Source organism: Crinia signifera, chromosome 1 (assembly GCF_055691185.1).
Source record: "Crinia signifera chromosome 1, ASM5569118v1, whole genome shotgun sequence".
In the NCBI taxonomy this organism is placed as follows: domain Eukaryota; kingdom Metazoa; phylum Chordata; class Amphibia; order Anura; family Myobatrachidae; genus Crinia; species Crinia signifera.
Window position 1 is genome coordinate 464,354,113 of NC_139217.1, and position 17,462 is coordinate 464,371,574.

The following is a 17,462-nucleotide window of genomic DNA, read 5'->3' on the forward strand; positions in this document are numbered from 1 at the left end:
CCAGCTTTCTTGTTCATCTCAGTTAGTACCCATATATACCCAGCAGGGGGAGCACTACAGTACACATCTTTTTTTTTTTATTTATTTTTTTACTCATACAGTGTTCTATGTTTTTTTCTAGAATGAACCCCATCTCATACATGCGAAAGTGGAAACAACTTAATGAAGATCCCAATTTTTGGAGGAGGAACTGGAAGGTATCAGTCCAATAATAGTGTTTCCCCCCCCCCAAATCGGCAATAGTGGACATGCCAACCCTCCCAATATCATGGCACTCGGATCTGCGATGCACGCAGGAGGCATATTTTCCCTACAGATGTCTGAGACAGCCATGTTTATTTTCCCTCCAGAGAGGTGTTGAAAAGGAGATAATGGTTTGAAAGAGGACATCTGAGATAAATTACCATCAGAAGTATGCTCAAAATGTACCTACAGTAACTTGCTATATAATGAAAAACAAAATAGAAACAACTTTAAGGGATTGATGCTGCAAGAGCTTGGTTTTGGGGCTGTAATGGGTGGAACTGGCACTTACTGGTTCCCAAGCTCCATCTCTGTAATGGTAATCTCTTTCACGTGCCAGTATGAATCCGGCTTGGGTGAAAACTTCCTTCCATCCTTCGGGCAATGCCCAACGCATATGGCAGCGATATCACCAACGTTCTTCGAAGAAAACTTAAATGTGTCCGTTGCATTCCTGCCAAAGAAAGATCTTTTACCGCAATGCAAACATCATCCAACAGACACAGAGTCGTTCCTTATTCCATGTGTCCCCTTCCCTGTGGTAAGCAGTTTGGTGTTAGCCTCTGGTTGGATGTGGACCTGGTGACATTGCCTCCGCTCTTGGTGTCTGGTGTGAGGTGTCTCAATTGGCGTTATCCGCCAGTTCCAACTAATGCGGATATCAGCCCATCTATACAAGTATCTTTACGCTGACATGCCTACGACTTGTGACAGTGTCACCGATTCAGACTGGACTGCGTATTTACAGCCTGAGCGATGACTGACTCAACCACCCTGTACCCTTTATGCTTCCGTACTGCCCCCTCAATGCAATGGCAGCACAGCGGCATTACTTCCTCACAGCCCTGAGTTCATGAGTCCAATTCCTGATCTAGCCACTATCTGTGTGGGGTTTGTATGTTCTCTGCTTGTTTGCATGGGGGATTCCTCCTGGTAGTGTATATATGTAGCATGGAAATCCCAGGACTCACTGTGCAAATCTCCTCTTCTTAGACGTGTTCTCCAGCAACATCTCCTTAGAACGTCCTTTCTTCCCCTCCAGCACGATCCAGATATTATCCTTGGTCTCAGCATCTTCGCGGTCACTGGTGACGGTCACAATCTCATAGGCTGCAGATGGACAGAGAACAGCCCAGGCAATTTTGTTTAGCCATGGAGATCTAGAACCCCGCATTCATTTTTACCTTAATTCGTTGTATCTATACTTACATGTACGTTCCTTCAGGTCCAAGATGTCGTTGTTGGCACAGGCGAGTTCTCGTATGATCTGCTTGTCATCTGCGTTCTTCGCCAGCCATCGGTCACACTGGAAGCGGAACGTCTTGTTCATGATTTCATCTTTCACGTCGATGAATTCCAGGTGCCACCCAGGGCCGATGCCTACAACGGGAGTGATGTTCTCAGGCGTGGTGTAGAATGAGCAACACACGTACAGTACCACGGCAAGCGCACCCACCCACCCACTGCACGGGCAGTGACGGCTGCCGATCCGTACATCGAACGTTAACTTAGATATAACTCTCATTATTTCTGCTCCTCAAAACCCTGCGTCGACCATTGTTAGGTCAACATTTCAAACCTAATGACCTTTTGAAATGGTTTCACCCTTCGACCTTTTGACCATGTCGCTAGAACACCTGTCGACCTATTGACAATTGTCTATCTCGACAACGGGGGTTATTCAGACCTGAGGGCAAAGCACATTATTTAGCAAATGTACAAATCGATGCTGCACTGCAGGTGGGGCAGATGTAACAGGTTCAGAGTGGAGAGAGTTAGTTTGTTTCTGTGCAGGGTAAATACTGGCTGATTTCTTTTCACACTGCAATTTAGATTTTAGTTTCAACACCCCCACTCAAATCTAACTCTCTCTGCACAGGTTACATCTGGCCCATCTGCATTGCAGCATGGTTCTGTCCATTTGTTAAAAAATGTGCTTTGCAATCAGGTCTAAATAACCCCAATGACTAAACATAATCTGGAATCTTCTATTGTATTCAAGGAGTATATGAAACGTTTATTAAAATTTCCAGATACCTGGCTCAGATGTGCCAGTGACACTACTGGGGGAGGGGCTTTAGTGTGACTACACAACATGCAGGTGGTATTTCATGCCCTTCCATCCACTAGGGCATGGTGGGAGAATAAAATAGTGTGCCAGGCGCAGCGAGCCATGCGAGGGGACGCGGTGCACTTTTTTAGTGTCCATGTCAACTGTGACGACATTTGAGACAAATAAATAAATTAAAAACTTGTTTCTACCTTTTGACTGTCAACCTTCCCATCATTGATCTTAAGCTTGTGTCAACCTTTACACCCTGTCGACCATTCAGTGTTGTCAACCATAGGGTGTCGACCTAATGAATGTCGGCCGAGTATACCACAACCACACTCCATGGCTGTATACTACAGATAATCAGTACCCATCTGATATTCCGCAGACGCAGCCTACGTGTATCACATACGGGCAGCCTTCCCCAACACTGGATGCACATTTTACATCTATTTGCATTTTATCACATCCAAAAGTGTAGCAGCTGTCAGAAGAACATCTGCCTATTGGGACTAATTCAGCACGGACGGCTAATTAGAGAATCTGCAAATTGAGTGATTATCGAACAACTGCACAGCGTTCACATTGCATGTGTGCAGGCCCAAACAGCTACTGCAAAGCCCAGTCGCAGTTTGACTGACAGGAAGCCGGCATTTGGTGGCAGAAACTGGCTGTTTTCAGAGACTGGTTGAATAAAAGTGGGCGTGTTCAAGCATTTTTTCGAATTTGCAGCCCTGGGGATTACTGGAGGACTGTGCACGTGTGAGACCTCCGTGTGGCCACAGCCAGCGACAGTCTGTGATTGCATGCCGTACTCTGGCTGATTGTCAGACGGCCAGCATTTGTGGGAGGCACCCCAGCGGTTTTTGGGAGTGGCGTACAAAAACGCAGACGGACTCGGCCGTTCGGGACATCATCAGCGGCCTCGATCACCCCACGGCCATCGCAGCGCCCAGTGGTTCGATTCTCCATAAATCCGAATCCACATGAATTTTGTGGAGCCGGACAGAATGAAATCCCGCTCCTGAGGAGATCAGATCTGATTTAGATTGCTAAAAACTTGCATGGTTTTAGCTATTTTTATTGATGCTGTCGATGATTCTCTATATACAATTATTATGATTTCTTTTTTATAGTCGATTTGAAATCAGACCAATTTGCGGTGGTGTAATCGATGGATAGGTCTTAAGACGCACCAATCGGTATTTGAGCGTCAAAGTGGGCGCCCCAGTCCTCGTACATACTCACAAGGGAGGGGAGTCAGGCGGGGCAGACATCGGCCCGGAGCAGGGGATGCCCACCGTTTTATGGGCATCGCTGGGCTTGCCCCTGGGGATGCAGAAGGGCCGATGCCTGCTCGGGGCAGGTGGGTCACGTCACATGGCATATGTGCCATGGAGAATGATTTCTCCTGCATGCGAGGGTATGTGTTAACAAAGGGATTTAGGTGGCGGGGAGGGGGGGGGGGGTGGCCGTTCAGCGGGGCAATATTAAGGTTCTCGCTAGGCAGCAAAAGTACGCTGCCTAGTTGAATCAGGCTCTTTATTTGAAACAATGGATCTTGATATTTGCCGTTTCTTTACAACTTTCATATTTCGTCCATTATGATATTCGGTGCGCAGATTTAATTTAGCCTGATTCTCCCTGGGATAGGATCATAGCTACACCTGGTCAACCAATCAGGGGCTGACCTGTTGGACAGGGTTTAGGACACTGAGACTGTATGGTCCCTCTACAGATGCCCCCAATGAGTTATCCAGATACACCGCTGGTGGCTGGTCAGTGTAAGATATAAACCTTGCTCATGGTATATGGATGAAGGGATCCTGTTTTATTTTCTAGATCTGTTCAATACGTATCACAACCACCGAACTAAGTGCCACCTTTCTGATCACTCATCTCCTTGGGGACTAATAATGGCCTCATGGGAGTACTCGCTCTCTCTCTCTCCCTAGCGGAGTAGTGAAGATGGCCTACACCAGGCACCGGTGAATGACTCTGGGGTTGGCTTATACTACGGTGCACAGAATGGCAGGTCACAGGAATGGAGGCACCTACTTGCATGAACATGCCCTTCCTCTGGGAAGCTTTACTACCTGGACAGGGAAGAAGAGGAAGAGAAGCGGCGGTTGGTCCTGCAATGATTGCGCCGAGTGACTCAGCCATGGGTGCAGAATGCTGACATTTAGGGTTAGGCACTGCCAGGAGGGTTTGGGTAGACTTTGCAGGGGGCTAAGGTTAGGCATAAGGGGTAGGGTTAGAGTTAAGGGTAAGGATTAGGGAAAGAACTACTCCTCATGTAACCACCGTGACCCAGAAGAAGATGCTTGAGGACACCGCTGGGACACCAAGGTCGTCAGGTCAACATTCTATGCTATAGACAAGATGCTCATTCGAAAGACAGAAGCTTTCTGCAATATTTCCACTTTATCTCTCTTTAAGGTGTGAGAAGCAGCTGAGATGCAGTCGAAGCCTAAGAATTGCGTGTGATTGCTACAAGTCGCACGTTAAGGCTGAAGTGCATGCGCGGCTTTCTAAATACTGACAAACATTAACATATGGAATTCCATGCAATGAGAATCAGAAGTGTTTCCTGCATGTACAGTAGGAGACCCCTCCATCCATTGTCCCAAATCACTTCCAGTATCACTGAGATCTGACAGGGCAGCGGGGAAGTGGGGGAGACCACTCTCACGGGCCGGCCCCATCTGCACACATGTCCATGATGATGTCATACTGTGTAATGGAAATGCAGTCAGTGATACTGTGTAATGGAAATGCAGTCAGTGATACTGTGTGATGGAAATGCAGTCAGTGATACAGTGTCATGGAAATGCAGTCAGTGATACTGTGTCATGGAAATGTAGTCAGTGATACTGTGTCATGGAAATGCAGGCAGTGATACTGTGTGATGGAAATGCAGTCAGTGATACTGTGTAATGGAAATGCAGTCAGTGATACTGTGTGATGGAAATGCAGTCAGTGATACTGTGTGATGGAAATGCAGGCAGTGATACTGTGTGATGGAAATGCAGTCAGTGATACTGTGTGATGGAAATGCAGTCAGTGATACTGTGTGATGGAAATGCAGTCAGTGATACTGTGTGATGGAAATGCAGGCAGTGATACTGTGTGATGGAAATGCAGTCAGTGATACTGTGTGATGGAAATGCAGGCAGTGATACTGTGTGATGGAAATGCAGTCAGTGATACTGTGTGATGGAAATGCAGTCAGTGATACTGTGTAATGGAAATGCAGTCAGTGATACTGTGTAATGGAAATGCAGTCAGTGATACTGTGTGATGGAAATGCAGTCGGTGATACTGTGTGATGGAAATGCAGGCAGTGATACTGTGTGATGGAAATGCAGTCAGTGATACTGTGTAATGGAAATGCAGTCAGTGATACTGTGTGATGGAAATGCAGTCAGTGATACTGTGTGATGGAAATGCAGGCAGTGATACTGTGTGATGGAAATGCAGTCAGTGATAATGTGTGATGGAAATGCAGTCAGTGATACTGTGTGATGGAAATGCAGTCAGTGATACTGTGTGATGGAAATGCAGTCAGTGATACTGTGTGATGGAAATGCAGGCAGTGATACTGTGTGATGGAAATGCAGTCAGTGATACTGTGTGATGGAAATGCAGTCAGTGATACTGTGTGATGGAAATGCAGTCAGTGATACTGTGTGATGGAAATGCAGGCAGTGATACTGTGTGATGGAAATGCAGTCAGTGATACTGTGTGATGGAAATGCAGTCAGTGATACTGTGTGATGGAAATGCAGTCAGTGATACTGTGTGATGGAAATGCGGGCAGTGATACTGTGTGATGGAAATGCAGGCATTGATACTGTGTGATGGAAATGCAGTCAGTGATACTGTGTGATGGAAATGCAGGCAGTGATACTGTGTGATGGAAATGCAGTCAGTGATACTGTGTGATGGAAATGCAGTCAGTGATACTGTGTGATGGAAATGCAGTCAGTGATACTGTGTGATGGAAATGCAGTCAGTGATACTGTGTAATGGAAATGCAGTCATTGATACTGTGTGATGGAAATGCAGTCAGTGATACTGTGTAATGGAAATGCAGTCAGTGATACTGTGTGATGGAAATGCAGGCAGTGATACTGTGTGATGGAAATGCAGTCAGTGATACTGTGTGATGGAAATGCAGTCAGTGATACTGTGTGATGGAAATGTAGTCAGTGATACTGTTTAATGGAAATGCAGTCAGTGATACTGTGTGATGGAAATGCAGTCAGTGATACAGTGTCATGGAAATGCAGTCAGTGATACTGTGTCATGGAAATGTAGTCAGTGATACTGTGTCATGGAAATGTAGTCAGTGATACTGTGTAATGGAAATGCAGTCAGTAATACTGTGTAACGGAAATGCAGTCAGTGATACTGTGTAACGGAAATGCAGTCAGTGATACTGTGGAACGTAAATGCAGTCAGTGATACTGTGTAATATAAATGCAGTCAGTGATACTGTGGAACGGAAATGCAGTCAGTGATACTGTGGAACGGAAATGCAGTCAGTGATACTGTGTAATGGAAATGCAGTCAGTGATACTGTATTCTGATTGGGTAATAGCTCCAAACATACACCAATCAGCATGCTGACAGCCAGTCACTGTCTTACTGCAGGCTGCGAGGCCGGTAGAGAATCCTGCCTCACTGCTCTGATTGTGTGACCACCACCTGCCCCTGCGTGAAGGCCCCTAGAATTGCAGGGTCCTCGGGCAGCTACTCAGTTTGCTTATATGCTAAGATGGTTCTGTACACAGCTGTCTTCTGCAGTCGCTATATTGGAATGATAAGGTTGCCCACTTCTGCAATGAGTTTGGTGGACGTTACATGGGATAATCAGTATTTTTCAGCTTGCCGCCACTTACCGGAGTTGTCGTGCCAGATCCGCACTTTGCAGAGGTCCCCTAAGCTCAGGATTTCTGGGAAGCGGAAAGTGTCCATCTGATTCCTCTCAAACTTGTTGGAGTTACCGGACTGCTTCAGGGCGAGGGTGCCGGTGTCCCCGTTCTCTCCAAAGATTGTTATGAAGACGTTGGCATCGGTGCCAGCACCTGCGACACAGCAACAGCGCGTCCTTACAATGTCAGTGCGTAGAACAATTGCCCGTATAGTTACTGTACTATAAATATTACCCTCCAGCTAATAATAGTAACAAAACAACAGTGAGATGAGATCTAAGGCCGATATTTCTGCGAGCTAGAAGATTTACGCGGCAATACTCATTCAGGCAACAACAGCACGGGTTCTGCCTCAGGAATAATCGCCGTTGTAATTGCAACCATCAGGAATCTCAGCACTTTCAAAAACCCTCCTCCAGTGTCGGATCCAGGGGTGGGAGCTGCAGTGCAATCCCAACTTCCAATAGCTGCTGTGGTTGTACATACTTGTTGATACTTATACGCTATTTTGTTACTTTAGGCCTTCGGCCTACTCTTGGGTCTACCAGCGGTGAAGTGAGGATAGGGCCTATTGCATCTTAGTTACCTCCTTGCTGACCACGTTGCCCAAGTTATGTGACCTAAGGCATAAAACCACGGACAAACCTGTGACATCGCTGGTCTTCACTTGTATGGTGTAAGTTGTGGTCTCCACCATTTCTTCGTCATCCTCCACAGCAGCCATCTCGCACGACAGTGTCCTCTTCTCGCCCTTGGTCTTGGACAGCCAGTCTCCATATGTAAAGGATGTCTCTTCCTCCGTCACCGTGTTTTTCAGTATGATCTGTACATAACGCACAACACATTATAGAATATGATCAATGATCGTTTGCACATCAGCATCACTTGGTTCCTAGCATTTCCGCGCCCGGGAACGATGGTGCAGCCCTGCGCATGTGTATGGGCGATTATTCACATGTGCATGTGCGAACACCTTCGGTGACTATAACAGTCTTAGCGAACAGAGCTGAATCAGGCCCTTAAGGTGACAATTTAAGTAATGAAAGCCGATGTTACACAATGCAATGCCCGTTATATATGAGCGCGGTCGGACACATTAATGATGAGCGAATTATATATATTTGACTTTTACCTTTTCAAGAAACCATTCAGGGCGACTTCCCTTCCCGTCTATGGAGATTCTCATCTTCTTGAGCGGCGCGATGTCCGCTATCTCCAATATGAATGTGTCCCTCTGGCCTCTCTCAAACCTGCAGGCAGCCATTGACATAAGTCTTTACATATGAATTCACACTAAACCACAATACATCAAAAAATAAAACACATTTATTGTATATGATCAGTCGCTGACTGATATAATCAATTACACATGAAATAAAGATGTCAAATGAGATCAGTGAATCTATGAAAGGCTAAAAATATAAAGGACCGGATGCACTAAGCTTCAAAAGTGATAAAATGGAGGGTGATAAACAGCCAGCCAATCAGCTCCTGTCTGCCATGTCACAGAATGTGTTGTAAAAATGTCAGGCAGGAGGTGATTGGCTGGTTGTTTATCCCTCTCTACTTCATCACTTTGAACCTTAGTGCATCTGGCCCGAAGTCCACCATAGAAACCAGTGGTGAACCCAGGGGGGGCGATCGCCCCAGGGTCCCCACACATTAGGGGTCCCCACACTCCAGTCAATGCATTGCTGAAGCGAGATCACACAAAATCGTCTGAGTTTCGAATAGTCGGATTTTGATTAATTGGAGAGTTTGATAAAGGAATAAATCTTTTATGTTTGTTGATTTTTTAATCTGCTGAACAAAATCTTTTAATAGCAGCAATGATTCCAGAATCACATGACCAATGGCCTGATTCGGAGTCAGTAGTGGTTTATCGGGGATTCGTTAAACTACAACTACAGATGCTAGGCTGCAGGGGGGGGGACGACGACCCATACTCCACGTCATTACCCCCTCAATAGTCCATCAACGCCCCCGCTGCATTGTTGAAACCCCCCATCGCTACAGAAACTGAGGTCGCATGTGCAAGTCTCTGGATATCGCTGAATAGCCCCAAAATAACAAAAAAGACATTCACCAAAATAATACAAATGTAAGAAATAAAAAAAAATTCACAGGTGCAATAAATGATCGATTAATAAGGGGCAGACTGGATATCTTCTGTCAAATTACCTAATAAAATGAGGTAAAATAGGGTTAGGAGATAAAATTTGTAATTGGATTAAAAACTGGTTGGACAATCGGGGGCAGAGAGTGGTGGTAAATGGCAGACATTCCAGCTGGGGTAAGGTCCAAAGTGGAGTCCCACAAAGTTCAATATTGGGACCCACCTTGTTTAATATATTCATTAATGATATTGGAAGTGACATAGGGCCTTGGTCTAGTTCACTTTTTCTGACAAAAGCCTTCTTAGATGGAAAAAAACATGTGCAGTGCAGGTGGGGCAGATGTAACTTGTGCAGAGAGAATTAGATTTAGGTGGGGTTTTTCTTCAAAGTGAGATCTATATTGCAGTGTAAAAATAAAGCAGTCAGTATTTACCCTGCACAAAAACAGAATAACTCACCCAAATCTAATTCTTTCTGCACATGTTACATCTGCCCCCCTGCAGTGCACATGGTTTTGTCCATCTAAGAAGGATTTTGTCAAAAAGAGTGAACTAGAATAAGGCCCATAGTGAGTAAAATTGGAATACGACATGAAATTGAGTAAGGAAATGATCTCAGGAGAGGATGTGGATTGTGGATACACTGAAACATGACTGCATTACACTGGAAAGGTGGGTGGAATGGTGGAAAATGCAGTTTAACGTTGAACGGAATGGGATCATTCGTCAGACTGCATTTAGGTCTACAGTCATTAGGTCGACCCCACTAGGTCGACTGGCAGGAAGGTCGACCTGACTTAAGGTCGACATGGGCCAAGGTCGACATGAGTTAAGGTCGAATTTGCATAAAGGTCGACATGAGGAAGGTCGACTGGTCATAAGGGTTTTCACTGTTTTTTTTATCCGAATGTCGACACAGTCGACATGGACACAGTTGGCAATGAGAATCGGACCCTCGCATCGCTCGCTTCGCTCGCAATGCTTCGGGCACGGTGCCTCGCTGCGCTCGGCACACTATTTTATTCTCCCACCACGCCCTAGTGGATGGTAGGGCATGAAATACCGCCTGTCGGCACATGTCGGCTCAAAAAACAGTGAAAAACCCATGTCGACCTTATGACCAGTCGACCTTCCTCATGTCGACCTTTATGCAAATTCGACCTTAAGTCATGTCGACCTTGGCCCATGTCGACCTTAAGTCAGGTCGACCTTCCTGCCAGTCGACCTAGTGGGGTCGACCTAATGACTGTAGACCTAAGTTCATTCTAATAGATGACCGCATCCCCGTTGAACAATGTAAAGTAATTCATTATGGGAACAAAAATGAACCAGCTGCTTATAGGCTAAATTAAGTTTTAGGAAATTCTGCTGTAGAGAAGGACTTGGCAGGGCCGGATTAACAATGGGCCTGATGGAGCTACAGCTCCAGGCCCACTCTCCAAATATGCCCATTGTAGCTGAGGGCCAGGGCTTTACAACGAACCTGGCTCTGCGTCGCTAGCCCCCCAGGAACCCAGGAACCGGAGATACTGCCAGGCAAATCTGGAATGTTTTCCCCATAGGATAACATGGGACCCGCTAATTACGACCCCCCCCCCCCCCCCCCCGGTTCCAACGGCTGTCAGTTCCACCTCCAGCATCATAGAGAATCTCAGTCGAACCCAAATTGGTGGACCTTCAATCTGATACCAGGCTGGTCCATATGGGTTCATTGGTTCTAGAGATATTGTGGGTAAACCGATGTTTTCATTTCGTAATTTCATGGCTGTTCATGTTCTTTGAGGACAGATTCCTCTGGAACCAAACGGCCCAGTTTCACAGGACCAAAATCATTTGAAGCCTGCATGTAAATGGGTTACTTGGTTCGGAAGATATAGCTGGTTGTTTAAAAGGGGGGGGGGGGGGGTTCTCTCCCCCTCCCACCAGAAAATGCAGGGACTAGGTTGGTGTAAAAGGGGTCAGCCCGGGAATGTCCCTGCATGATCCTGCGACCATATTCCCGGTTAAGTCCCTGCATTTTCTGGTGTGAAAGGGGTATTATTTCAAATAGCCGGGACCTGCAGTGCTCTGAATACAGCCAGGCAGCCCCCTGCTCTCTGCCCGGCTGTCAATGGCTGTCACTTCTGCCCAACAGCGGCTGTCCCCCAGTTACCACGAGGATGTAATCCCACATGGCAATGAGCATGGAACCCCTGTAGGTAAGCAGCACTTATGTAGCATCATTTTGAATAGGCATTATGGTGTTTGGCATAATACGTAATGGACTTTATGGTGTCTGGCTTAACATGTAATGTGCATTATGGTGTACCTTTTTAATGCGCGCCTCCAGCACGCAATCCCTCTGTTTATGAAGCATTTTGTGCATTATTGCTCAATCCGTGTGCCATAGTGTGTATTTTGGCTCAATCCACGTGGCATAATGTGTAAAAGGCAAGTACAGTATAAGTGGATTACTAATTTACTATTGTGTTGCATGATTTGTATAAGGGGTATATGGTGTGGTAAACTTAGGTGACCACATAAAAGTTGCTGAAATGTTGTCTACTAAGTTTCGGTATTTCAGTATTTTTTTTATGACTGGTGCACCGTTGGAAGACAGCCCCCTGCCTTTTCCAGGCATATATAATTAGTTGAAAGTATTTACACAAATACAGACACACCCATGAGCAGACCACCCAAACAGAACTCTGGCCACGCCCCCCCCCCCCCCACACACATTATTAGGTGCTGGCCACAACCCCTATTATTGTGCATAATAGGCCCTTGATAATTTTCAGCTCCAGGCCCATTTATACCTTAATCTGGCACTGGGACTTGGGGGTCATCATAGATGAAAAATTGGGTAATAGTGCACACTGCATAAGTGCAGCAGCAAAAGCAAACCGGATACTGGCATGCATTAAAAGGGGAATGGATTCAAGGGATGCCAATGTGATAGTGCCTCTTTCCAAGGCATTGGTGAGACCACACTTGGAATACTGTGTTCAGTTCTGGGCACCGCACCTTAAAAAGGACATCAATGAATTGGAACAGGTACAGAGAAGGGCGACTAAGCTAGAAAAGGTCTCAAATCACTAGAATACAAAGATAGGTTAACCAGGCTGAATATGTTATCACTGGAGAAATGGAGGCTGAGAGGCGATATGATTAGTATGTTCACATACAGGATTGGGAATCATATGGAACTGGGAGATGATTGGTCACTACCAGGCCTATACTTAGGACACGCGGCATTTACTGAGGCTCGGGGAACAGAAATTCCGTACTGTATTAAGAAGAGGATTCTTCACCATTAGAGCAGTAACATTCTGGAACTCATTGCCGGTGGGGTGGTTACAGCAACTACTGGTAATGAATTTACATCAAAATGGGATACATTCTGGCCACTAAGGGAATCCTATAGATATGACTTACTCACGTCAGTGGTTACAAGTCAGACAGGTCGATGGACTAATGTCTTCTTTCAGCCTTAATTACTATGTTACTATGTTACATTCGATGCTTCTATGTTAATACTATGGAGCCATTATCCCATCCAATAACCACACTCAGCAATACGATTTTCTTAGTAAATGCCCTGAGATACTTACCGGTCTCCACATTTTGGCAATAGTATTTCCTCTGCGCTTCCGCCAGCCCCGTAGCACGTCATATATATATTGGCATCAGTTCCGCCATTGGGAACATCTCCGGTGACCACTGTGACTTCATAGAGAATCTGCAACATGATCAAAGGATATTAACTTGGGGTTCCCCTTTCCTACAATGGAGGGCATTCACATTCGTATTTTCCGATAACAAATGACACGGCTGAAGAGTCAATGGCTTGCCGGTGCATACCGTACCTTTTGGCCAATAGTAATGGCACTCGCGTCCAGCATATTGAAGATCCGCGAGGTAAGGCCATCACCTCGGTCTTTGGCAAACCAGCATTTGCACACGAATGTGTACATAACCCCCTTTGTAGGCACATTGAGTTGTATTTCTTCCACCAGCCAGCAGCTCTCGGGAGTGGCTCCGTCGTGTCCCAACTGGGAAAACACGAGTCGAAGACGTTAGATTTAGGTAGGATGCTCAGACCTTCGCAGAGGATGCCAGGAACCTTAGATAAATCGGCCTAGGAAGAGTTATCTCACCTCCATCCTCTTAATCTCGCCCACGTCCAATCCCACCACTGAGAACTTCTCTACGGAGCCCGGAGCGAAGCCTTTCTTCCCCTTCGGGAGGTCCAGCCATAGTCGGGTAGTCTTGATCTTCTGCGGGCCCATGATGATGACGTAAGCGCGGCTTTCGGTGCCGCCGTCCCGCTCCTGGCCCGTGGTGATGGTCACATGGTATGGGATCACTGGAAGAATACGGTTACTGTTTTGAACTCTTAGGGCACAAATTTCTATTTTACAGACAGGGGAAGATCATCTACAGAAATATTAATACTAATAAAGTCACATATAAATGTTTTCCTGCAAATCATATTGTAATATAAGAATCAGATATAGCTATCTGAAAATCTATGTATAGCTACTGTGTGTACGAGATAAACTCCAATGCTATTATCAGTGGCAAACGCAGGATTTTTAAAAGGGGGTTTCCATATTTTTTTGATTGTATAATTGGCACCTTAGGTACAGAAGCACGCATAAGATTAGCAAAAAGGTTGTCGCAGACAGAGGCAGGTCAGAAAGGCTGGCACTGAAAGAAAATCGGCAGAGAGTCTGGGACAGAGAAGGGAAGAGAGGTGGGCACAGAGGGGAAAAAAGCAAAAGGCTGACACAGGAGAAAAGTGCAGAGATTCTGATGTGGGCAGTAACAGAGAATGGTTTAAATAAAAAAGTACAGGAAGAAACTTACCTCACCAGAAGAGTACATGATATCAGGTGCAGGCAGCAAATATTGTGATGGCATGGCACTGGGGGGATATACTGGCATGGCACTGGGGGGATATACTGGCATGGCACTGGGGAAATATACTGGCATGGCACTGGGGGGATATACTGGCATGGCACGGTGGTATATACTGGCATGGCACTGGGGGGATATACTGGCATGGCACTGGGGAAGATATACTGGCATGGCACTGGGGGATATACTGGCATGGCACTGGGGGGATATATTGGCATGGCACTGGGGGGGATATACTGCCTGGCATAGCACTGGGGGGATATACTGGCACTGGGGGGGGGGAGATATATTGGCATGGCACTGGGGGGATATACTGGCATGGCACTGGGGGATATACTGGCATGGCACTGGGGGATATACTGGCATGGCACTGGGGGGGATATACTGGCATGGCACGGGGGGGATATACTGGCATAGCACTGGGGGGATATACTGGCATGGCACTGGGGGGATATACTGGCATGGCACTGGGGGGATATACTGGCATGGCACTGGGGGGATATACTGGCATGGCACTGGGGGGATATACTGGCATGGCACTGGGGGGATATACTGGCAGCATGGCACTGCACCTGAATCACCTGGACAGTCCTTCAACTTTCTAAAATCTCACATATTGTACTATAGGCCGCTGGGAGCTATCACTGTGCTGGCCCCATGGATCATACAAAAGGGATGGGAGAGCCAGGGTGGAGCGGAGGGAAGGGGGATGGGTGGACCACGGCGTGGGCACTTTGTATGTACAGCAATATTAATGATTTAGGGTACACGTTGTTAGATCGACAGTCAAAAGGTTGACACATCAAAAGAAGGTCGACATAAATTAGGTTGACATGGAAAAAGGTCAACATGGAAAAAGCCACGACCCCCATAAAGGGAGAATAGAATAGGTCGCAAGCATAGCGAGCCACCATGCCCGCAGCGTGGCGAGTGCAGTGAGCCCGCAAGGGGCTTTGTTGCGCTCACCATGCTGTCTGAGTCCGGGCAGTCGGGATCCAGACATTGGGCTAATGACTGTCGGGATCCCGACTGTCGGAACCCTATACCACACCTAGCCGGCTGAGATATAGTAGATTCTCCTCTATGTTACAGTGACAGTAGGTAGAGCAGGCTGAGATATAGTAGATTCTCCTCTATGTAACAGTGACAGTAGGTAGAGCAGGCTGAGCTATAGTAGGTTCTCCTCTATGTTACAGTGACAGTAGGTAGAGCAGGCTGAGCTATAGTAGGTTCTCCTCTATGTTATAGTGACAGTAGGTAGAGCAGGCTGAGCTATAGTAGGTTCTCCTCTATGTTACAGTGACAGTAGGTAGAGCAGGCTGAGATATAGTAGGTTCTCCTCTATGTTACAGTGACAGAAGGTAGAGCAGGCTGAGCTATAGTAGGTTCTCCTCTATGTTACAGTCACAGTAGGTACAGCAGACTGAGACTTACATTGCCCCTCCTGTAATGTTACAGTGACAGTAGGAAGAGCAGGCTGAGACTTACATTGCCCCTCCTGTAATGTTACAGTGACAGTAGGAAGAGCAGGCTGAGACTTACATTGCCACTCCCGTAATGTTACAGTGACAGTAGGTAGAGCAGGCTGAGACTTACATTGGCCCTCCTGTAATGTTACAGTGACAGTAGGTAGAGCAGGCTGAGACTTACATTGCCCCTCCTGTAATGTTACAGTGACAGTAGGAAGAGCAGGCTGAGACTCACATTGCCCCTCCTGCAGGGCCGTCTTAACATTAGGAAGGGCCCCTGGGCAACCTAGTTCACTGGACCCCCCCCCCCCCAAATTAGTTTGCCCAGGAGCCCACAGTCACCTCCCCAACCCTCACCTCTCTGGCTCCGTGCGGCAGCCAGTCAGCTTCCGGCGGCCGGGGATCCGATCATCTTCGCTGGGGGATCCGGGCAGCGGGATCAGGGCAGCGGCGGTAGCTAGGAGCCTGCCCTGAAGTGGCAAAGCGCTATTAACTGGCGGGGCGGGAAGCGCTGTTGCATTTGAAAAGACTGGCCAGACGCTGATTGGCTGAATTCAGCCAATCAGCGTTCGGCCAGTCTTTTCAAATGCAACAGCGCTTCCCGCCCCACCGGCAAATAGCGCTAATGGGAAAGATGGTGGCCGGGTGGCGGGGATCCGACCATCCTCGCTGGGGAAGGGGATCAGGGCGGCGGTGGCGGTAGCTAGGAGCCCGAAGCGGCGAAGCACTATTTGTCGGCGGGGGCGGGAAGCGCTGTTGAATTTGAAAAGACTGGCCGGATGCTGATTGGCTGAATTCAGCCAATCAGCATTCAGCCAGTCATTTTAAATGCAGCAGCGCTTCTCGCCCCCCCTGCCGGCAAATAGCGCTTCGCCGCTTCGGGCTCCTAGCTACCGCCACCGATGCCCTGATCCCCCTGCCGGATCACCCAGTGAGGGTGATCAGAACCCCGGCACACGGACCCCCGAAATTAAATTCACTGCTAGCTAGGAGGTGAAGCGCTATTTGCCGGCGGGGTGGGAAGCGCTGTTGCCTTTTCAAAGACTGGCCGGATGCTGATTTTCTGAATTCAGCCAATCAGCGTCCGGCCAGTCTATTCAAATGCAACAGCGCTTCCCGCCCCGCCGGCAAATAGAGCTTCGCCGAATCAGGCTTCTAGCTACCGCCACCGCCCTGATCCCCCTGCCCGGATCCCCCAGCGAGGGTGAGCGGATTCCCGGACCCCGGCCACCATCTTTCCCATTGGGCTGGGCCGGGGGGTCCTAGGGCCCCCGGGCAACTGCCCATCGTGCCCAATGGGAAAGACCGCCCTGCCCTCCTGTAATGTTACAGTGACAGTAGGCAGAGCAGGCTGAGACTTACATTGCCCCTCCTGTAATGTTACAGTGACAGTAGGAAGAGCAGGCTGAGACTCACATTGCCCCTCCTGTAATGTTACAGTGACAGTAGGCAGAGCAGGCTGAGACTTACATTGCCCCTCCTGTAATGTTACAGTGACAGTAGGAAGAGCAGGCTGAGACTCACATTGCCCCTCCTGTAATGTTACAGTGACAGTAGGTAGAGCAGGCTGAAACTTACATTGCCCCTCCTGTAATGTTACAGTGACAGTAGGTAGAGCAGGCTGAGACTTACATTGCCCCTCCTGTAATGTTACAGTGACAGTAGGTAGAGCAGGCTGAGACTTACATTGCCCCTCCTGTAATGTTACAGTGACCGTAGGTAGAGCAGGCTGAGACTCACAT

The 17,462-nt window shown here is 47.5% G+C and overlaps 1 protein-coding gene across 2 annotated transcripts in view; it reads right to left on the reverse strand.

Moving 5' to 3' along the window:
- LOXHD1 (lipoxygenase homology PLAT domains 1) overlaps positions 1–17,462 on the reverse strand; it is a 188,495-nt gene that overhangs the window by 2,798 nt on the left and 168,235 nt on the right. For both annotated transcript variants that reach the window (XM_083155329.1, XM_083155330.1), the window contains 9 exons: positions 13,489–13,697; positions 13,198–13,383; positions 12,943–13,070; positions 8,369–8,486; positions 7,882–8,059; positions 7,204–7,389; positions 1,453–1,623; positions 1,215–1,353; positions 536–697 (listed from right to left, as the gene is read on the reverse strand). In XM_083155329.1, the coding sequence (XP_083011455.1) occupies positions 536–697; positions 1,215–1,353; positions 1,453–1,623; positions 7,204–7,389; positions 7,882–8,059; positions 8,369–8,486; positions 12,943–13,070; positions 13,198–13,383; positions 13,489–13,697 (1,477 nt within the window). The remainder of the gene's footprint in view (positions 1–535; positions 698–1,214; positions 1,354–1,452; positions 1,624–7,203; positions 7,390–7,881; positions 8,060–8,368; positions 8,487–12,942; positions 13,071–13,197; positions 13,384–13,488; positions 13,698–17,462) is intronic.